The sequence below is a fragment of the Babylonia areolata genome, chromosome 15 (assembly GCF_041734735.1).
Source record: "Babylonia areolata isolate BAREFJ2019XMU chromosome 15, ASM4173473v1, whole genome shotgun sequence".
Classification (NCBI taxonomy): domain Eukaryota; kingdom Metazoa; phylum Mollusca; class Gastropoda; order Neogastropoda; family Buccinidae; genus Babylonia; species Babylonia areolata.
In genome coordinates, this window is record NC_134890.1 from 1,595,301 (window position 1) to 1,620,147 (window position 24,847).

Below are 24,847 nucleotides of genomic sequence, written 5' to 3' on the forward strand. Positions count from 1 at the left end.
GGTTTTGCTCTTCACGTGTTGGTTACCTAATTTTTTTACTGTCTGACGTTACATGTGTTTAATCTCTTATTTTCGTCTTAGATAGATATTTCCTAGTCTGAAACGTTACCAGTTTACTTGAGACTGACATGTGGTGTTTGGCTTGAGTGGTTGGTTCGTGTTCTCCACTTCGGTATCACTTTCACTCTAAATTTACAATTTCATATTCCCCCCACGTATTCTCAGTTTTAATGTGCTAGAATTACTCAGTCTATTTCTCCCAGTTCTGAATGTGGAAACAGTGAAGTAAAGGTCTCGCCTACATTTGTTTGGGAGATTTATTTTCAGTGGGTTTGAAAATGACTTCGGGATATAATTGTTAAACTGGAGCTAAACCTGAATATTTCAGCTTTCGGCTGAATTAATATTTTGTAGAAAGAGAGGTTGGGAAACAGTTCAATTATATTTGTTCAGACTGCTTTACCTAAAACCGGATGCGATTCAAGGGGAGTGAAGGAGTCACTGTCCATGATAATGTAATGTAGTGCTATTGTGATTCCCCTTCCGCCCAGAGATGGTGGGCGGCGGCGGAATCATACCGGGGGTTTTGTGGATCATTTGCTAGAACTAACGCGCGGACTCTAGGTTTTGTCTAATCATACCGGGGGTTTTTGTGGATCATTTGCTAGAACTAACGCGCGGACTCTAGGTTTTGTCTAATCATACCGGGGGTTTTTGTGGATCATTTGCTAGAACTAACGCGCGGACTCTAGGTTTTGTCTAATCATACCGGGGGTTTTTGTGGATCATTTGCTAGAACTAACGCGCGGATTCTAGGTTTGGTCTCAGGGGACTCCACTCTCCCTCTGTGGAGACCCGACTTCATCCCGCTGTGTGTGTGTGGCCTTGTTCCGTCGAGCGTCGCTGGTGGACGTGATTCCCCCAAGTGCTGCACCAGAGTCGACCTTCCAGGACAACTGGAACTGTGTGGTGCCAGCTTCCCCCCCCCCCCCCCTTCCACCCACTCCCCCTCAAAGTTGAGTATTACTGGAAAAAAAAAAAAAACCTACCACAGAAGAGGGTGACGGAAGTTTGGGTGTTCCTCCTGCTGAAGAGGAAAGCGAAAAGACTTCTTTGTGGCGAGTCTAATCGTTCTGAAGTATCGGTGCCTTATTGCATCGTGTCTGTCCGTGTTGAAAATATTTGGAGTAAATTTTTGTATTTGTTTATGTCAGGCTTTCGTTTGGATGAAGGTGAGAGAGGGAGAGCGTGTGAGAGTTGGCAATAACCTTTCTTTGAAAAGTTGCATACGACAGCGTTATGTTGGCGTATGCCTGAGTGTGTTTGTTCGCGTATGCATGAGCGTGTTTTCGCCTGTGCTTGAGTGTGCATGTTCGTGAGGTGTGTATGTATGCGTACGTTTAAGTTTGTATGTCCACGTATACATGAGTGTGTTGAAGACGAGATCTAGAAAGGTGTTGAATGCTTTTTTCTTCTTTTCTTTCCTTTCGTTCATACATCCAGTCAGTCTTTTAACGTGCATCCTTCTCCCCCACCTCCCTCCCTCCTTTCTCACACTGAAAACATTTGTTCCATTTCAGTATTCACTCACTCACACACTCACTCATTCTCACACACACACGCACACACACACACACACACACACACACACACACACTCACACACACACACACACACACACTCACACACACACACACACACACACACACACACACACACACACACTCACACTCACACTCACTCACACACACTCACACTCACACACACTCACTCACTCACTCATTAACACACACACTCTCTCACACACACACACACTCACTCACTCACTCACTCACACACTCACTCATTAACACACACACACTCTCTCTCTCTCACACACACACACTCACTCACTCACACACTCACTCACACACTCACTCACACACTCACTCACACACTCACTCACCCACTCACACACTCACTCACACACTCACTCAGCCACTCACCCACACACTCACACACACACACTCACACACACACACACACACACACAACACACAACACACAACACACACACACACACACACCTGACACCTCCTGGTCCTGTAACAAGACCCAGTCTTGTCCTCCATGGTCCACACCTTGACAACTGACGTTCACCGCCTGACCCAGTTCGTAATGGGCCACCAGCCCCTGGTGTAGGGCCTCGCTCTGTGGATACATCATGACAAGTGACAAAGCTTTAACTCGTAATGGGCCACCAGCCCCTGGTGTAAGGCCTCGCTCTGTCGATACATCATGACAGGTGACAAAGCTTTAACTCGTAATGGGCCACCAGCCCATTGTGTAAGGCCTCGCTCTGTCGATACATCATGACAAGTGACAAAGCTTTAACTCGTAATGGGCCACCAGCCCGCTGTGCAAGGCCTCCCTCTGTCAATACATCGTACGATCGTCGTTCGTGTCCGACTATAAACATGGAAGAGAAGAGGAGGGAACTGCTGTCCCAGCTATATGGGCCAGAATTTTATCATTGTGGAGGTTTGCCCCAGGTATATCCCCACTCTCGGCCAACAGGGTTTCAAGACAATCGGCGGTGGGGTGGTTCCAAAAGGGCAACTAGCACCAAAGGTTGCAGCGTTAGCAGCCAGGACAAATTTCCATCCGAGCTAAAGAGCCATAGCCCTTCATGGAAGACAAAGCTTGAACTTAACTCCCAGTGGATAGACCATTGATCACAAGCCTTTCACTTTACTGTTGGCCAATTTGTATGCTTAATTAAGTCAGTCTGTGGTAACATATTGTGGTGTGATCAACAACACTTTTTAACAACTGACGTTTATCGACTGACCCGATTGTATCAGGCAGCCAGTCATATTATGGTGATATGTTTTATAACGAGATGGCTAAACATTGACGAGCTGGTTGTACTTATTTCATTACTCGTACAGTCAGCATGTTTTCTATTTAGGGGTAATGACCTGTTCACTTTGTATGTGTCCGGAATTACAACAAAAACTGCATGACCCATTTCTGACAATTATTGATTACCGTGGAGAGACATTGTGGGCATTCAGTGACAGAGACAGAAAGATGGCGGATTACCGTGGAGAGACATTGTGGGCATTCAGTGACAGACAGAAAGATGCGATTACCGTGAAGCTGGAGACATTGTGGGCATTCAGTGACAGACAGAAAGATGGCGGATCACCGTGGAACTGGAGACATTGTGGGTATTCAGTGACAGAGACAGAAAGATGGCGGATTACCGTGGAGAGACATTGTGGGTATTCAGTGACAGAGACAGAAAGATGGCGGATTACCGTGGAGAGACATTGTGGGCATTCAGTGACAGAGACAGAAAGATGGCGGATTACCGTGGAGAGACATTGTGGGTATTCAGTGACAGAGACAGAAAGATGGCGGATTACCGTGGAGCTGGAGACATTGTGGGCATTCAGTGACAGAGACAGAAAGATGGCGGATTACCGTGGAGCTGGAGACATTGTGGGCATTCAGTGACAGAGACAGAAAGATGACGGATTACCGTGGATCTGGAGACATTGTGGGCATTCAGTGACAGAGACAGAAAGATGGCGGATTACCGTGGAGAGACATTGTGGGCATTCAGTGACAGAGACAGAAAGATGGCGGATTACCGTGGAGAGACATTGTGGGCATTCAGTGACAGAAACAGAAAGATGGATTACCGTGGAGAGACATTATGGGTATTCAGTGACAGAGACAGAAAGATGGCGGATTACCGTGGGGCTGGAGACATTGTGGGCATTCAGTGACAGAGACAGAAAGATGGCGGATTACCGTTGAGAGACATTGTGGACATTCAGTGACAGACAGAAAGATGGCGGATTACCGTGGAGAGACATTGTGGGCATTCAGTGACAGAGACAGAAAGATGGCGGATTACCGTGGAACTGGAGACATTGTGGGCATTCAGTGACAGAGACAGAAAGATGGCGGATTACCGTGGAACTGGAGACATTGTGGGCATTCAGTGACAGAGACAGAAAGATGGCGGATTACCGTGGAGCTGGAGACATTGTGGGCATTCAGTGACAGAGACAGAAAGACGGATTACCGTGGAGCTGGAGACATTGTGGGTATTCATGCTGCTCTCGATCTCTCCTATGTCCAGGCTCCGCTTCCAGATCTTCACAGACTACACACACACACACACACACGCACGCGCACGCGCACGCGCACGCGCACGCGCACGCGCGCACGCGCGCACGCGCACGCGCGCACGCACGCACGCACGCACGCACGCACGCGCACGCGCGCACGCGCGCACGCGCGCACGCGCACGCGCACACACACACACGCACGCACGCACGCACGCACGCACGCACGCACGCACACACACACACACACACACACACACACACAGAGGAAATGTAGGACATTGCCTAAAAGACATCTTTTTAAGCAGACAAATGCAATAGATAAAACAACGAAACTGCTGCAAGTGTCAGTATCAGTAGCTCAAGGAGGCGTCACTGCGTTCGGACGAATCCATATACGCTACAGCACATCTGCTAAGCAGATGCCTGACCAGCAGCGTAACCCAACGCGCTAAGGAAGGCCTTGAGAGAGAGAAAAAAAGAGAACTTTAAAAAAAAAAGAGGAGAAAGAAAGAAGATGAGATGAAGATGAAGCAAACAGGTCAGAACATGAACTACAAGGACGACAATGACGTGAAGAGAGAGAGGAGGGGAAGAGGGGAGAGGAGGGGGTGTAAAGCATGAAGAGGAGGAGGAAGAGGAGGAGGAGGATGAGAAGGGGGTAGAAGACAGGAGAAGGAAGGAGAGGGAAAGGGGCAGGGATGGAGGAGGGAGGGGAGAGGGAAAGGGGCAGGGATGGAGGAGGGAGGGGGAGGGAAAGGGGCAGGAATGGAGGGGGAGGGAAAGGGGCAGGAATGGAGGGGGAGGGAAAGGGGCAGGAATGGAGGGGGAGGGGGAGGGAAAGGGGCAGGAATGGAGGGGGGAGGGGAAGGGGCAGGAATGGAGGGGGGGGAGGGTGGAGGGAAAGGGGCAAGAATGGAGGGGGGGGGGAGGGGGGGAGGGGAAGGGGCAGGAATGGAGGGGGGGGAGGGTGGAGGGAAAGGGGCAAGAATGGAGGGGGGGGAGGGGGGAGGGAAAGGGGCAGGAATGGAGGGGGCAGGGGGAGGGGGCAGGGGGGGCGGAAAGGGGAAGGAATGGAGGGGGAGGGGGGAGGGAAAGGGGCAGGAATGGAGGGGGCAGGGGGGGGGGGAGGGGCAGGAATGGAGGGGGAGGGGGGGAGGGAAAGGGGCAGGAATGGAGGGGGCAGGGGGGGGGGGGAAGGGGCAGGAATGGAGGGGGAAGGGGCAGGAATGGAGGGGGGGAGGGGGAGGGAAAGGGGCAGGAATGGAGGGGGAGGGGGGGAGGGAAAGGGGCAGGAATGGAGGGGGCAGGGGGGAGGGGGGAAGGGGCAGGAATGGAGGGGGAGGGGGGAGGGAAAGGGGTAGGAATGGAGGGGGGAGGGGGAGGGAAAGGGGCAGGAATGGAGGGGGGAGGGAAAGGGGCAGGAATGGAGGGGGGAGGGGGGGAAGGGGCAGGAATGGAGGGGGGAGGGGGGAGGGAAAGGGGCAGGAATGAAGGGGGAGGGAAAGGGGCAGGAATGAAGGGGGAGGGGGGAGGGAAAGGGCAGGAATGGAGGGGGAGGGGGGAGGGAAAGGGGCAGGAATGAAGGGGGAGGGAAAGGGGCAGGAATGAAGGGGGAGGGGGGAGGGAAAGGGCAGGAATGGAGGGGGAGGGGGGGAAGGGGCAGGAATGGAGGGGGGAGGGAAAGGGGCAGGAATGGAGGGGGAGGGGGGAGGGAAAGGGGCAGGAATGGAGGGGGAGGGGGGGAAGGGGCAGTAATGGAGGTGGAGGGGGAGGGAAAGGGGCAGGAATGGAGGGGGAGGGGGGAGGGAAAGGGGCAGGAATGGAGGGGGAGGGGGGAGGGAAAGGGGCAGGAATGAAGGGGTGAGGGGGAGGGAAAGGGGCAGGAATGGAGGGGTGAGGGGGAGGGAAAGGGGCAGGAATGGAGGGGGGAGGGAAAGGGGCAGGAATGGAGGGGGGGAGGGAAAGGGGCAGGAATGGACGGGGGGGGGAAGGGGCAGGGATGGAGGGGGGGAGGGGAAGGGGCAGGGATGGAGGGGGGGGGGGGAAAGGGGCAGGGATGGAGGTAGTAGTAGTAGTAGTAGTAGTAGTAGTAGTAGTAGTAGTAGTAGTAGTACTACTACTACTACTACTACTACTACTACTACTACTACTACTACTACTACTACTATGGAGGTGAATACGAGAGGCTGGACGTTGAGACCTGAAATCACCAGAAAGACGCACTCTAAAAAAGCCAGACATACAAATCACCCGACAGGCAACGACAAAACACTTAAGACTAATGATGAAAACGACAGCGAGAGACTAAAGGCAATAGTAACAACCACTGTGCTATTAATAACTGCAACAGAAACAATACCAACAACAACGAGAGACAACAACAGAAACAAGACCAAGACGCAGAGAAGTGAATAACAACAACATCGAAACAATATTGAAAGAGGCCAATCAAGTAGAATGCCACACGTAAAAGTGGTACCAAACGTATCTTGGTGTAACCTTTAAAATTCTGACTGATAGTGGTACCAATTTACCTTGATGTAACCTTTAAAATTCTGACTGACAGTGGTACCAATTTACCTTGATGTAACCTCTAAAATTCTGACTGATAGTGGTACCAATTTACCTTGATGTAACCTCTAAAATTCCGACTGACAGTGGTACCAATTTACCTTGATGTAACCTTTAACATTCTGACTGACAGTAGTATCAATTTACCTTGATGTAACCTTTAAAATTCTGACAGTAGTACCAATTTACCTTGATGTAACCTCTAAAATTCTGACAGTAGTACCAATTTACCTTGATGTAACCTCTAAAATTCTGACAATGGTACCAAACTTACCTTGATGTAACCTTTAAAATTCTGACTGACAGTGGTACCAATTTACCTTGATGTAACCTCTAAAATTCTGACAATGGTACCAAACTTACCTTGATGTAACCTTTAAAATTCCGACTGACAGTGGTACCAATTTATCTTGATGTAACCTTTAAAATTCTCACAGTGGTATCAAACTTACCTTGATGTAACCTTTCAAATTCTGATTGACAGTGACACCATACTTACCTTGATGTAACCTTTAAAATTCTGACAGTGGTACTAAACTTACCTTGATGTAACCTTTGAAATTCTGATGGACAGTGCCTTTCGTGGTCCCGATGGAAAAGCCTTCCATGGTTGGGACGTGGTATGGTCTGACCTGGACAATGACAATTCAGTGTAGTCACGTGGTATGGTTTGACCTGGACAATAACAATTCAGTGTAGTCACGTGGTATGGTCTGACCTGGACAATGACAATTCAGTGTAGTCACGTGGTATGGTTTGACCTGGACAATGACAATTCAGTGTAGTCACGTGGTATGGTTTGACCTGGACAATGACAATTCAGTGTAGTCACGTGGTATGGTTTGACCTGGACAATAATTCAGTGTAGTCACGTGGTATGGTTTGACCTGGACAATGACAATTCAGTGTAGTCACGTGGTATGGTTTGACCTGGACAATGACAATTCAGTGTAGTCACGTGGTATGGTTTGACCTGGACAATGCCAGTTCAGTGTAGTCACGTGGTATGGTCTGACATGGACAATGACAATTCAGTGTAGTCACGTGGTATGGTTTGACCTGGACAATGACAATTCAGTGTAGTCACGTGGTATGGTTTGACCTGGACAATAATTCAGTGTAGTCACGTGGTATGGTCTGACCTGGACAATGACAATTCAGTGTAGTCACGTGGTATGGTTTGACCTGGACAATGACAATTCAGTGTAGTCACGTGGTATGGTTTGACCTGGACAATGACAATTCAGTGTAGTCACGTGGTATGGTTTGACATGGACAATAATTCAGTGTAGTCACGTGGTATGGTTTGACCTGGACAATGACAATTCAGTGTAGTCACGTGGTATGGTTTGACCTGGACAATGACAATTCAGTGTAGTCACGTGGTATGGTTTGACCTGGACAATACCAATTCAGTGTAGTCACGTGGTATGGTCTGACCTGGACAATGACAATTCAGTGTAGTCACGTGGTATGGTCTGACCTGGACAATGACAATTCAGTGTAGTCACGTGGTATGGTTTGACCTGGACAATGACAATTCAGTGTAGTCACGTGGTATGGTCTGACCTGGACAATGACAATTCAGTGTAGTCACGTGGTATGGTCTGACCTGGACAATGACAATTCAGTGTAGTCACGTGGTATGGTCTGACCTGGACAATGACAATTCAGTGTAGTCACGTGGTATGGTTTGACCTGGACAATGACAATTCAGTGTAGTCACGTGGTATGGTTTGACCTGGACAATAGCAATTCAGTGTAGTCACGTGGTATGGTTTGACCTGGACAATGGCAATTCAGTGTAGTCACGTGGTATGGTTTGACCTGGACAATGACAATTCAGTGTAGTCACGTGGTATGGTTTGACCTGGACAATGACAATTCAGTGTAGTCACGTGGTATGGTTTGACCTGGACAATGACAATTCAGTGTAGTCACGTGGTATGGTCTGACCTGGACAATGACAATTCAGTGTAGTCACGTGGTATGGTTTGACCTGGACAATGACAATTCAGTGTAGTCACGTGGTATGGTCTGACCTGGACAATGACAATTCAGTGTAGTCACGTGGTATGGTCTGACCTGGACAATGACAATTCAGTGTAGTCACGTGGTATGGTCTGACCTGGACAATGACAATTCAGTGTAGTCACGTGGTATGGTCTGACCTGGACAATGACAATTCAGTGTAGTCACGTGGTATGGTCTGACCTGGACAATGACAATTCAGTGTAGTCACGTGGTATGGTCTGACATGGACAATACCAATTCAGTGTAGTCACGTGGTATGGTCTGACATGGACAATACCAATTCAGTGTAGTCACGTGGTATGGTCTGACCTGGACAATGACAATTCAGTATAGTCACATGGTATGGTTTGACCTGGACAATAATTCAGTGTAGTCACGTGGTATGGTTTGACCTGGACAATAATTCAGTGTAGTCACGTGGTATGGTTTGACCTGGACAATGACAATTCAGTGTAGTCACGTGGTATGGTCTGACATGGACAATAATTCAGTGTAGTCACGTGGTATGGTTTGACCTGGACAATGACAATTCAGTGTAACCACGTGGTATGGTTTGACCTGGACAATACCAATTCAGTGTAGTCACGTGGTATGGTTTGACCTGGACAATGACAATTCAGTGTAGTCACGTGGTATGGTTTGACCTGGACAATGGCAATTCAGTGTAGTCACGTGGTATGGTTTGACCTGGACAATGACAATTCAGTGTAGTCACGTGGTATGGTTTGACCTGGACAATGACAATTCAGTGTAGTCACGTGGTATGGTTTGACCTGGACAATGACAATTCAGTGTAGTCACGTGGTATGGTTTGACCTGGACAATGACAATTCAGTGTAGTCACGTGGTATGGTCTGACCTGGACAATACCAATTCAGTGTAGTCACGTGGTATGGTTTGACCTGGACAATGACAATTCAGTGTAGTCACGTGGTATGGTCTGACCTGGACAATACCAATTCAGTGTAGTCACGTGGTATGGTTTGACCTGGACAATAATTCAGTGTAGTCACGTGGTATGGTCTGACCTGGACAATACCAATTCAGTGTAGTCACGTGGTATGGTCTGACCTGGACAATGACAATTCAGTGTAGTCACGTGGTATGGTTTGACCTGGACAATGACAATTCAGTGTAGTCACGTGGTATGGTCTGACCTGGACAATGACAATTCAGTGTAGTCACGTGGTATGGTTTGACCTGGACAATGACAATTCAGTGTAGTCACGTGGTATGGTCTGACCTGGACAATGACAATTCAGTGTAGTCACGTGGTATGGTTTGACCTGGACAATGACAATTCAGTGTAGTCACGTGGTATGGTTTGACCTGGACAATGACAATTCAGTGTAGTCACGTGGTATGGTTTGACCTGGACAATGACAATTCACTGAAGTCAAGTGATACGGTTTACCTGGAGGCAATGACAATTCAGCGTAGTCACGTGACATGGTTTTACAAGTGATACGGTTTTACCTGGACATTAACGAATCAGTGATCCTTCCGATTTACTATTTTAAAAAAAAGCCAAATCATAACAAACAAAACAACACCCAAAAAAAAAACACCAAGATATACTTTATTCATCGTATTTCCTCGTTCATACATCATGAACTGACTGACTGATTGATAATTACAATGTATGAAGGCTTTAGTAACTAACTGTTACGTTTGGATCGTCACACACACACACACACACACACACACACACACACACACACACACACACTGTGTTATCCGGTCTTGTCCTGTATTGTCCGGTCTCATCTTACTTTGTCATGTGTTGTTCTGTGTTGTCCAGTGCTGTCCTGTGCAGTCCTGTGTAGTCCCGTGTTGTCTAGCGTTGTTCAGTGTTGCCCTGTGTTGTTCAGTGTTGTCCAGTGTTGTCCTCTGTTGTCCGTGCTGTCCTGTGCCGTCTTTTGTCCATTGCTGTACTGTGCTGTTCTGTTGTTTTGTTTCATCAAGTGCTGTCCTGTGTTGTTCTGTTGTCCAGTGTTATTCAGTGTGTTGTCCAGAGTCGTCCGGTGCTGTCCTGTGTCGTCCTGAGTTGTCCTGAGTTGTTCTGTGCTGTTCTGTTGTTTTGTTTCATCAAGTGCTGACCTGTGTTGTCCAGTGCTGTACTGCGTTGTTCTGTGTTATCCGTGCTGTCTTGTGTTGTTCTGTTGTCCAGTGTTGTTCAGTGTTATCCTGTGTTGTCCAGTGCTGTCCTGTGTTGTTCTGTGCTGTTCTGAGTTGTCCGTGCTGTCCTGTGTTGTCCAGTGCTGTCATGCGTTGTCCTGTGTTGTTCTGTTGTCCAGTGTTGTCTTGTGTTGCCCAGTGTTGTTCTGTTGTCCAGTGCTGTCCTGTGCTGGTCTGTGTTGTTTTGTTTCATCAAGTGCTGACCTGTGTTGTCCAGTGCTGTACTGCGTTGTTCTGTGTTGTCCGTGCTGTCTTGTGTTGTTCTGTTGTCCAGTGTTGTTCAGTGTTATCCTGTGTTGTCTAGTGTTGTTCTGTGTTGTTCTGTTGTCCAGTGTTGTTCAGTGCTATCCTGTGTTGTCCAGTGTTGTTCTGTGTTCTGTTGTCCAGTGTTGTTCAGTGTTATCCTGTGTTGTCCAGTGTTGTTCTGTGTTGTTCTGTTGTCCAGTGTTGTTCAGTGTTATCCTGTGTTGTCTAGTGCTGTCCTGTGTTGTTCTGTTGTCCAGTGTTGTTCAGTGTTATCCTGTGTTGTCCAGTGCTGTCCTGTGTTGTTCTGTGTTGTTCTGAGTTGTCCGTGCTGTCCTGTGTTGTCCAGTGTTGTCTTGTGTTGTCCAGTGTTGTTCTGTTGTCCAGTGCTTTCCAGTGCTGTCGTTTGTTGTCCTGTGCTGTCCTGTGTTGTTTTGTTTCAAGTGCTGACCTGTGTTGTTCTGTTGTCCAGTGTTATTCAGTGTGTTGTCCAGAGTCGTCCAGTGCTGTCCTGTGTCGTCCTGAGTTGTCCTGTGTTGTTCTGCTGCACAGTGCTGCCCTGTGTTGTCTCGTGTTGTCCTTTTGTGCAGTGTCGTCCTGTGTTATCCTGTGTTGTTCTGTTGTCCAGTGTTATTCAGTGCTGTCCTGTGTTGTTCTGTTGTCCAGTGTTATTCAGTGCTGTCCTGTGTTGTCCTGTGTTGTCCTGAGTTGTCCTGTGTTGTTCTGTTGTACAGTGCCATCCTGTGTTGTCCTGAGTTGTCCTGTGTTGTCCTGTTGCACAGTGTTGCCCTGTGTTGTCTAACGTTGTCCTGTTGTGCAGTGTTGTCCTGTGTTGTTCTGTTGTACAGTGCTGTTCTGTGTCGCCATGTCTTAAGAAGAAGAAGAACGCCAACAACAACAAGAAAAAGAAAAAGGAGAAGGAGGAGAAGATGGAGAAGAAGATGAACAAGGAGGAGAAGAAGAAGTAGGAGAAGGACCACTGACTGCAGTATGGACCCATCCACATAGAGTGCCAACAACAACAACTGACCTCAGCGTGACCCTCCAGGGACCCATTTACATACAACGCCAACAACAACAACAACCACGCCAGCAACAACAACAACAACAACGCCAACAACAACAACCACGCCAACAACAACAACCACGCCAACAACAACAACAACAACGCCAACGACAACAACAACAACGCCAACAACAACAACAACCACAACCACGCCAGCAACAACAACAACGCCAACAACAACAACCACGCCAACAACAACAACAACCACGACCACGCCAGCAACAACAACAACAACCACGCCAATGACAACAACAACAACAACAACGCCAACAACAAGAACAACTCCGCCAACAACAACAACAACGCCAACAACAACAACAACAACCACGCCAATGACAACAACAACGCCAACAACAAGAACAACCCCGCCAACAACAACAACAACAACAACAACAACAACAACAACCACGCCAATGACAACAACAACGCCAACAACAACAACAACAACGCCAACAACAAGAACAACCCCGCCAACAACAACAACAACACCAACAACAACAACAACCACGCCAATGACAACAACAACGCCAACAACAAGGACAACAACACCAACAACAACAACGCCAACAACAACAACCACGCCAACAACAACGCCAGCAACAACAACAACAACGCCAGCAACAACAACAACAACAACGCCAGCAACAACAACAGCAACAACAACAACAACAACAACAACAACAACAATGCCAGCAACAACAACCACCACAACCACGCCAACGACAACAACAACAACGCCAACAACAACAACAACAACGCCAACAACAACGCCAACAACAACAACAACAACAACAACAACGCCAACAACAACAACGCCAACAACAACAACAACGCCAGCAACACCAACAACAACAACGCCAACTACAACAACAACAACAACGCCAACAACAACAACAACGCCAGCAACAACAACAACAACGCCAACAACAACGCCAACAACAACAACAACAACAACAACAACGCCAACAACAGCAACAACAACAACAACAACAACAACGCCAGCAACAACAACAACAACAACAACAACAACAACAATGCCAACAACAACAACAACAACAACAACAACAACGCCAGCAACAACAACAACAACAACGCCAGCAACAACAACAACAACAACAACGCCAGCAACAACAACGCCAACAACAACAACAACAACAACAACCACAACCACAACCACAACGCCAACAACAACAACAACAACAACAAACACAACTACAACCACAACGCCAACAACAACAACCACAACCACAACGCCAACAACAACAACGCCAACAACAACAACAACAACCACAACCACAACCGACCTCAGTGTGGCCCTCTAAAGACCCATCCACATACAGCGCCAGGTGTGTGCCATTGTTGGTGACTGCCACAAGGTGCCAGGTGTTGACGTCATAGGAGGGACCCTGCAGGTCGGCCGTGCAGCGGGAGGAAGGGGGTGTGTACAGCGCAACGAACCTCCCGCCCCTCACCGTCAGCCCGAAGTCTCTGCAGTTGCTGCCAGCGCCCACGATGATCTGTTGTGCAGAGAACGGTGCTGTGCTGTGTGCTGTGGTGTGCTGTGTGTTGTGCTGTGGTGTGTGCTGTGTGCCGTGCCGTGCTGTGTTTGCTGTGCTGTGCGCTGTGCTGTGCTGTGCTGTGTTTTGCTTGCTGTGTGCTTGCTGTGCTGTGCTGCGTTTGCTATGCTGTGCTGTGTCTTGTGCTGTGTGCTGTGGTGTGCTGTGCTCTGTCGTGTGCTGTGTGCTGTGCTGTGTGTTGTGTTGTGTTGTGCTGTGTTTGCTGTGTTCTGTGCTGTGTTTGCTGTGCTGTGCTGTTCTGTGCTGTGCTTGCTGTGCAGTGCTGTGTTTGCTGTGCTATGCGCTGTGTTTGCTGTGCTGTGCAGTGCTGTGTTTGCTGTGCTGTGCTGTGTGCTGTGTTCGCTGTGCTGTGTTGTGTGCTGTGCTGTGCTGTGTTTGCTGTGGTGTGTGCTGTGTGCTGTGCTGTGTTTGCTGTGGTGTGTGCTGTGTGCTGTGCTGTGTTTGCTGTGCTGTGTTTGCTGTGCTGTGGTGTGCTGTGTGCTGTGCTGTGGTGTGTGTTGTGTGCTGTGCTGTGCTGTGTTTGCTGTGGTGTGTGTTGTGTGCTGTGCTGTGCTGTGTTTGCTGTGGTGTGTGCTGTGTGCTGTGCTGTGCTGTGTTTGCTGTGGTGTGTGTTGTGTGCTGTGCTGTGCTGTGTTTGCTGTGGTGTGTGCTGTGTGCTGTGCTGTGCTGTGTTTGCTGTGCTGTGGTGTGCTGTGTGCTGTGGTGTGGTGTGTGTTGTGTGCTGTGCTGTGCTGTGTGATGTGATGTGTTGTGTGCTGGCTGTGCTGTGTGCTGGCTGTGCTGTGCTGTGACGTGCTGTGTTGTGCTATGCTGTGTGCTGTGCTGTGTTTGCTGTGCTGTGCTGTGTTTGCTGTGTGCTGTGGTGTGGTGTGCTGTGCGCTGTGCTGTTCTGTGTGACGTGCTGTGCTGTGCTGTGCTGTGTGTTGTGTGCTGTGTGCTGTGTGCCGTGCCGTGCCGTGCCGTGTCTGCTGTGCTGTGTGATGTGCTGTGCTGTGCTGTGTTTGCTGTGCTGTGTGCTTGCTGTGCTGTGCCGTGCTGTGTTGTGCTGTGCTGTGCTGTGCGGGGAAAGATCTGGCTGCCGTTTGCCTGGAGGCGTGATGTCAGTGCACTGGCTGACTTACGTGTGATCTATGGATGGGTTTTTTTCCTAAGAAGGCTTTCTCTCTTGACGGAATAAATCAGTCAAAGTAGAAATGGTGAAAGGCTGGGTCTGGGAGAGAGAGAGAGAGAGAGAGAGAGAGAGAGAGAGAGAGAGAGAGAGAGAGAGAGAGAGAGAGAGAGAGAGAATTTCAAAATTATGTAACAATATAACAGTTGTGTACCATCCCAGCGCAGTGTCAGTGTTTGTGTTCCCACTGTCTGGAATTCACTGCCTGTCAGTCTTGGGCACCAACCAACACTCCCTCTGGTTCAAACCCCTGCTAACATCTCTTCTGTTCTGTGGGGCGTTTTGCGATAGCGTTTTTATTTCTCCACTGTTACTTTGAGCTGCTTTCTGCTCATGTGGGTGGGTGGGTGGGTGTGGTCGAGTGTGGTTGGTCACTTTGGGGCGTGGCTGTGTGTGTATGGCACGGTGTGGTTGGCCATTTTTGGAGGGCGTGGCTTTGTGTGTGTGGCATGGTGTGGTTGGTCATTTTTGGAGGGGCGTGGCTGTGTGTGCATGGCCGAGTTTGGTTGGTCATTTTGGGGCGTGGCTGTGTGTGTATGGTTGAGTGTTGTTGGTCATTTTAAGGCGTGGTTGTGTCTGTATGTTGGTTGGTCACTTTGGGGGGCGTGGTTGTGTGTGCATGGCTGGGTGTGGTTGGTCATTTTTGGGGGGCGTGGCTGTGTGTGTATGGCTTGGTGTGGTTGGTCACTTTGGGGGGCGTGGTTGTGTGTGCATGGCTGGGTGTGGTTGGTCATTTTTTGGGGGCGTGGCTGTGTGTGTATGGCTTAGTGTGGTTGGTCATTCTGGGGCGTGGCTGTGTGTGTATGAGTGTGGTTGGTCATTTTAGGGCGTAGCCGAGTATGGCTGAGTGCGTTTGGTCATTTTAGGGGGCGTGGCTGTGTGTGTGTGGCTGACTGTGTTTGGTCATTTTGGGGCGTGGCTGTGTGTGTATGGCTGAGTGTGATCATTTTGGGGCGTGGCTGTGTGTGTATGGCTGACTGTGGTTGGTCATTTTGGGGCGTGGCTGTGTGTGTATGGCTGAGTGTGGTTGGTCATTCTGGGGCGTGGCTGTGTGTGTATGGCTGACTGTGGTTGGTCATTTTGGGGCGTGGCTGTGTGTGTATGGCTGACTGTGGTTGGTCATTTTGGGGCGTGGCTGTGTGTGTATGGCTGACTGTGGTTGGTCATTCTGGGGCGTGGCTGTGTGTGTATGGCTGACTGTGGTTGGTCATTTTGGGGCGTGGCTGTGTGTGTATGGCTGACTGTGGTTGGTCATTTTGGGGCGTGGCTGTGTGTGTATGGCTGAGTGTGGTTGGTCATTTTGGGGCGTGGCTGTGTGTGTATGGCTGGGTGTGGTTGGTCATTCTGGGGCGTGGCTGTGTGTGTATGAGTTTCGTTGGTCATTTTGGGGCGTGGCTGTGTGTGTGTGGCTGACTGTGTTTGGTCATTCTGGGGCGTGGCTGTGTGTGTATGAGTTTCGTTGGTCATTTTGGGGTGTGGCTGTGTGTTCATGGCCGAGTTTGGTTGGTCATTTTGGGGCGTGGCTGTGTGTGTATGGCACAGTGTGTTTGATCATTTTGGGGCGTGGCTGTGTGTGTATGGCCGAGTGTGGTTGGTCATTTTGGAGTGTGGCTGTGTGTGTATGGCTGAGTGTGGTTGATCATTTTGGGGCGTGGCTGTGTGTGTATGGTTGATTGTTGGTCCTTTTAAGGCGTGGTTGTGTGTGTATGGTTGGGTGTGGCTGGTCATTTTTGGGGGGCGTGGCTGTGTGTGTATGGCTGAGTGTGGTTGATCATTTTGGGGTGTGGCTGTGTGTGTATGGTTGATTGTTGGTCCTTTTAAGGCGTGGTTGTGTGTGTATGGTTGGGTGTGGCTGGTCATTTTGGGGCGTGGCTGTGTGTGTGAGTGTGGTTGGTCATTCTGGGGCGTGGCTGTGTGTGTATGAGTTTGTTCATTTTTGGGTGTGGCTGTGTGTGTATGGCTGAATGTGGCTGGTCATTTTGGGGGCCGGGGCTGGGTGCGAACGTCAGCGCAGTGAGTATGAATTAGCAGAGCGCAACGCGCTGTACAACAGCCAGTCGTCATGACTACTGAGAACTGACCCGCCGCCTGCTGTCCTTGACCTCAGGACTGACCCACACGGCCATGGTGTACACGGGGCCCGGGCTCCACGTGCCCACATCCACGTAGTCGTCCTCTCCGTCGAAATGCGTGGCACAGGCAAAGGGAGGTCCCACCTGCACCACAGCCACACAGCGTTACAGCCACATAGCGTTACAGTCACAGTGTTACTGCACACCATACAGCATTACAGCCACACCACACAGCATTACAGCCACACAGCGTTACAGCCACATAGCGTTACAGTCACAGTGTTACTGCACACCATACAGCATTACAGCCACACCACACAGCATTACAGCCACACCACCCAGCATTACACCCACACCACACAGCGTTACAGCCACACCACACAGCGTTACAGCCACACCACACAGCATTACAGCGACACCACACAGCGTTACAGCCACCCCGCATTACAGCCGCACCACATAGCATTACAGTCACACCACACCACACAGCGTTACAGCCACACCACACCACACAGCATTACAGCCACACCACACCACACAGCATTACAGCCACACCACACACCCACAGCATCACAGCCACACCACACACACACACCCACACCCACCCCCACACCCCCCACCCACACCCCCACCCCCACCCACACCCCCACCCACACCCACACCCCCACCCACACCCCACACCCCCACCCACACCCCCACCCCCACCCACACCCCCACCCACACCCACACCCCCACCCACACCCCCACCCACACCCTCAGCCTCGAACCCTGATCACTGGTGAACACTGTACGAGAAATCCATCACTGGGCCACTGTCGCCTCCTGCAAACAGCAGGCTGACGGCAGAAAAGGGGAGGGAAGAAAGCGGAGAGTGGTTCCAGAACTGACCAGGTTGTCGTCCACACACTGGGTGTACGTCACAGCCGATGTCGGGGAATGGGAATTCCCGTTGACGGTCGACACAGAAAAGGGGAACACGCACGTGTCCGACTGGTTTCCTCCGAACGTCCGTATGTCTGTGCGCGGTATGGCTTGACACTCCCCTGCACACCACACGTCAAACACAACCTGTATGGCTTGACTCTCCCCTGTACACCACACGTCAAACACAACATGTATGGCTTGACTCTCCCCTGCACACCACACGTCAAACACAACATGTATGGCTTGACTCTCCCCTGCACACCACACGTCAAACACAACATGTATGGCTTGACTCTCTCCTGCACAACACACGTCAAACACAACACGTATGGCTTGACTCTCCCCCACACACCACACGTCAAACACAACATGTATGGCTTGACTCTCCCCTGTACACCACACGTCAAACACAACATGTATGGCTTGACTCTCCCCTGCACACCACACGTCAAACACAACCTGTATGGCTTGACTCTCCCCTGCACACCACACGTCAAAAACAACCTGTATGGCTTGACTCTCCCCTGCACACCACACGTCAAACACAACATGTATGGCTTGACTCTCTCCTGCACACCACACGTCAAACACAACATGTATGGCTTGACTCTCCCCTGCACACCACACGTCAAACACAACATGTATGGCTTGACTCTCTCCTGCACACCACACGTCAAACACAACATGTATGGCTTGACTCTCCCCTGCACACCACACGTCAAACACAACCTGTATGGCTTGACTCTCCCCTGCACACCACACGTCAAACACAACATGTATGGCTTGACTCTCTCCTGCACACCACACGTCAAACACAACCTGTATGGCTTGACTCTCCCCTGTACACCACACGTCAAACACAACCTGTATGGCTTGACTCGACTCTCCCCTGCACGCCACACGTCAAACACAACATGTATGGCTTGACTCTCTCCTGCACACCACACGTCAAACACAACCTGTATGGCTTGACTCTCCCCTGCACACCACACGTCAAACACTACCTGTATGGCTTGACTCTCTCCTGCACACCACACGTCAAACACAACCTGTATGGCTTGACTCTCCCCTGCACACCACACGTCAAACACAGCATATATGGCTTGACTCTCCCCTGTACACCACACGTCAAACACAACCTGTATGGCTTGACTCTCCCCTGCACACCACACGTTAAACACAACCTGTATGGCTTGACTCTCTCCTGTACACCACACGTCAAACACAACCTGTATGGCTTGACTCTCCACTGCACACCACACGTCAAACACAACATGTATGGCTTGACTCTCCCCTGTACACCACACGTCAAACACAACATGTATGGCTTGACTCTCCCCTGTACACCACACGTCAAACACAACATGTATGGCTTGACACTCCCCTGCACACCACACGTCAAACACAACATGTATGGCTTGACTCTCCCCTGCACACCACACGTCAAACACAACATGTATGGCTTGACACTCCCCTGCACACCACACGTCAAACACAACCTGTATGGCTTGACTCTCTCCTGCACACCACACGTCAAACACAACATGTATGGCTTGACTCTCCCCTGTACACCACACGTCAAACACAACATGTATGGCTTGACTCTCTCCTGTACACCACACGTCAAACACAACCTGTATGGCTTGACACTCCCCTGCACACCACACGTCAAACACAACCTGTATGGCTTGACTCTCCCCTGCACACCACACGTCAAACACAAAATGTATGGCTTGACTCTCCACTGCACACCACACGTCAAACACAACCTGTATGGCTCGACTCTCCCCTGCACGCCACACGTCAAACACAAAATGTATGGCTTGACTCTCCCCTGCACGCCACACGTCAAACACAACCTGTATGGCTTGACTCTCCACTGCACACCACACGTCAAACACAACCTGTATGGCTTGACTCTCTCCTGCACGCCACACGTCAAACACAACCTGTATGGCTTGACTCTCCCCTGCACACCACACGTCAAACACAACCTGTATGGCTTGACTCTGTCCTGCACACCACACGTCAAACACAACATGTATGGCTTGACTCTCCACTGTACACCACACGTTAAACACAACATGTATGGCTTGACTCTCCACTGCACACCACACGTTAAACACAACATGTATGGCTTGACTCTCCCCTGCACACCACACGTCAAACACAACATGTATGGCTTGACTCTCCCCTGTACACCACACGTCAAACACAACCTGTATGGCTTGACTCTCCCCTGCACACCACACGTCAAACACAACCTGTATGGCTTGACTCTCCCCTGCACACCACACGTCAAACACAACATGTATGGCTTGACTCTCCCCTGCACACCACACGTCAAACACAACATGTCTCACTGGTGGATGCTGTGTGGTTGCATGCTTCAACGTCGTCGATATTAATCAAATATTTTCTACATTTGCTGATTTTTGTCGCTCCAGCCTGTAACATAAGGCCTACTCTTCAACGTGCCATTATGACATAAGTCCTACTCTTCAACGTGTCATGACATAAGGCCTACTCTTCAATGTGTCATTATGACATAAGGCCTACTCTTCAATGTGTCATTATGACATAAGGCCTACTCTTCAACGTGTCATCATGACATAAGGCCTGATCTTCAATGTGTCATTTTGACATAAGGTATGATCTTCAACGTGTCATTGACATAAGGCCTGATCTTCAACGTGTCATTATGACATAAGGCCTACTCTTCAACGTGTCATTATGACATAAGGCCTACTCTTCAACGTGTCATTATGACATAAGGCCTACTCTTCAATGTGTCATTATGACATAAGGCCTACTCTTCAACGTGTCATTGTGACATAAGGCCTACTCTTCAATGTGTCATTATGATATAAGGCCTGATCTTCAACGTGTCATTATGACATAAGGCCTACTCTTCAACGTGTCATGACATAAGGCCTACTCTTCAACGTGTCATGACATAAGGCCTACTCTTCAATGTGTCATTATGACATAAGGCCTTCTCTTCAATGTGTCATTATGAGATAAGGCCTGATCTTCAATGTGTCATGACATAAGGCCTACTCTTCAACGTGTCATTATGACATAAGTCCTACTCTTCAACGTGTCATCATGACATAAGGCCTACTCTTCAATGTGTCATTATGACATAAGGCCTACTCTTCAACGTGTCATTATGACATAAGGCCTACTCTTCAACGTGTCATTATGACATAAGGCCTACTCTGCAACGTGTCATTATGATATAAGGCCTACTCATCACAGCTTACCCAGACACTGACACACACATTTTACCCACACACTGACACACACACACACACACACACACACACACACACACACACAGCTTCCCCCACACACTGACACTGACACACAGCTTACCCACACACTCACACACACACAGCTTACCCACACACTCAAACACACACAGCTTACCCACACACCCACACACACACACAGCTTACCCACACACTTACACACACAAACACACACTGACACACAGCTTACCCACACACTCACACACTCTCTCACACACACACACACAGCTTACCCACACACTCACACACACACACACACACACACACACACACACACACACACACACACACACACACACACTGACACACCCAGCTTACCCATACACTGACACATACAGCTTACCCCCCCACACACACCCACACAGACACCCACACAGACACACACACAGACACACAGCTTACCCATACACTGACACACACACAGCTTACCCATACACTGATACAAAGCTTATAATAATAATAATAATAATAATAATAATAATGAATGTATGGAAGCCACACTCCCAGGAAAGCCCAAAGCATTTACATATACAATTACACATACATACATACGTTAATGCAGATACATTTCATTACATTCATTCATTTATACTCGTCACAAAATAATCAGAGCGCTCTCTCTCTCTCTCTCTCTCACACACACACACACACACACACACACACACACACACACACACACACACACACACACACACACACACACACTGACCCACGGCACAGGCCGGGGCGTGGTCATCGCTGTGGTCCTCCAGATAACTGCAGTAGTCAAACAGCTGACACCGGTCACCATAGTAACCAGGTGGGCACAGGCAGCGGCCCGTGAGAGGGTCACACGTGGCCCCGTGGTCACAGCCACACGTGTAGGCTGCACACAGCATCAACAACATCAACATCAATAACATCATCAACGACAACATCATCATCATCATCAATAACATCATCATCATCAATAACATCAACATCAATAACATCAACATCAACAACATCAATGACATCAACATCGATACCAACGACATAAACAACATCATCAATAAACATCATCATCATCATCAATAACATCAACATCAATAACATCAACATCAACCACATCAATGACAACATCCACACCAACGACATCAACAACATCAACATCAATAGCATCAACATCATTATCAACAGGTGTGGGCTGCACACAGCGTTAACATCAACGTCAATAACATCAACATCATAACAATAACACCAATATCAACAGCATCAACAACATCGACGTCAATAACGTCAATAACATCAACATCAATAACATATCAACAACAATAACAACATCAACAACATCAATGACATCAACATCATCAACAATGGGTGTGGGCTACAAACATCAACAACAACAACATCAACAACAACAACATCATCAACACGTGGCCCTGTTGCCACGGCCACAGGTGTAGGCTGCACACCACCACAACATCAACATCAACATCATCATCAACATCAACAACAGTCTGGTTGTAGCTGTTTGCTTCACCTGATCGCCACAGCTGGAGGCTGTACACCACCACCACCACCACAACAATACCACTGACAACAACAATACCACCGACAACATCAACAACAACAACAACAATACCACTGACAACAACAACAATACCACTGACAACATCAACAACAACAACAACAATACCACTGACAACAACAACAATACCACTGACAACATCAACAACAACAATACCACTGACAACAATACCACCGACAACAACAACAACAACAATACCACCGACATCAACAACAACAACAATACCACCGACATCAACAACAACAACAACACTACCGACATCAACAACAACAACACCGACAACAACAACAACACCACCACCGACATCAACAACAACAATACTACCGACATCAACAACAACAACAATACTACCGACATCAACAGCAACAACAACAACAATACTACCGACATCAACAGCAACAACAACAACAATACTACCGACGACAACAACAACAACACCGACATCAACAACAACAATACTACCGACATCAACAGCAACACCGACGACAACAACAACAATACCACCGACGACAACATCAACAACAACACCGACGACAACAACAACAACAACACCGACGACAACATCAACAACAACACCGACGACAACAACAACAACAATACTACCGACGACAACAACAACAATACCGCCGACGACATCATCAACAGCAACAATAACAATAAACCCACCGACAACAACAACAATACCACCGACATAACAACAACAACAACACCGACATGAACAACAACAACAGCAAGAAAAACAACACTACCACCGACATAACAACAACAATACCACTGACATGAACAACAACAACAATACCACCGACATAACAACAACAACAACAACATCACCGACATCAACAACAACAACAATATACCACCGACGACGACGACGACAACAACAGCAACAACATCACCGACAACAACAACAACACCAACATCAAAAACAACAATACCACCGTCATCAACACACACACACACACACACACACACACACACACACACACACCCCTCACCCAGACAACGGGCGTAAACGGTACATCCGGGACAGCCAGACACGCTGCACGTGCCGGTGCTGGTTGCCATGGTGGCGGCCCCGTTGCCACGGTGACGGTGGGCGGGGTCCCAGTAGCTGCAGCCGACGATCTTGGTGCCGTGCCCACAGATAGCGGTGCCCGTGCCCTGCCTGTCGCTCAGCACCACCTGCCCCGGGTCGGCTGGCAGGCACGTCACGCGGGGCTGTCATGACACACACTGTCACTGTCACTGCCACTGTCACTGTTACTGTCACTGTCACTGTCACGGCACACACTGTTACTGTTACTGTTACTGTCACTGTTACTGTCACTGTCACTGCACACACTGTCACGGCACACACTGTCACTGTCACTGTTACTGTCACTGTCACGGCACACACTGACACTGTTACGGTCACTGTCACTGTCACTGCCATGGCACACACTGTCACTGTTACTGTTACTGTTACTGTTACGGCACACACTGTCATTGTCACTACCATGGCATACACTGTCACTGTCACTGCAACTGTCACTGTTACTGTCACTGTCACGGCACACTCTGTTACTGTCACTGACACTGTCACTGTTACTGTCACTGTCACTGCACACACTGTCACGGCACACACTGTTACTGTCACTGTCACTGCACACACTGTCACGGCACACACTGACACTGTCACCGACACTGTTACTGTCACTGCCATGGCACACACTGTCACTGTTACTGTTACTGTTACTGTCACGGCACACACTGTCATTGTCACTGCCACGGCATACACTGTCACTGTCACTGCCACTGTCAGTGTTACTGTCACGGCACACACTGTCACTGTTACTGTTACTGTCACTGCCATGGCACACACTGTCACTGTCACTGCCACTGTCACTGTTACTGTCACGGCACACACTGTCACTGTTACTGTCACTGTCAAAGCACACACTCACAATGTTACTGTCACGGCACATACTGTCACTGTTACTGTCACTGTCACGGCACACACTGTCACTGTCACTGCCAATGTCACTGCC

General features: G+C 49.2%; 1 protein-coding gene across 1 annotated transcript in view; it reads right to left on the bottom strand.

Annotated features, from left to right (window-relative positions):
* The window catches only part of LOC143290086 (uncharacterized), a 110,224-nt gene that overhangs the window by 74,952 nt on the left and 10,425 nt on the right, over positions 1–24,847 (bottom strand). Inside the window, exons 8-15 of the mRNA XM_076599376.1 lie at positions 23,816–24,038; positions 21,981–22,136; positions 17,922–18,076; positions 17,043–17,177; positions 13,521–13,733; positions 7,238–7,327; positions 4,079–4,159; positions 2,067–2,190 (exon numbers count right to left, since the gene is read on the bottom strand). Of these exons, the coding sequence (XP_076455491.1) occupies positions 2,067–2,190; positions 4,079–4,159; positions 7,238–7,327; positions 13,521–13,733; positions 17,043–17,177; positions 17,922–18,076; positions 21,981–22,136; positions 23,816–24,038 (1,177 nt within the window). The remainder of the gene's footprint in view (positions 1–2,066; positions 2,191–4,078; positions 4,160–7,237; positions 7,328–13,520; positions 13,734–17,042; positions 17,178–17,921; positions 18,077–21,980; positions 22,137–23,815; positions 24,039–24,847) is intronic.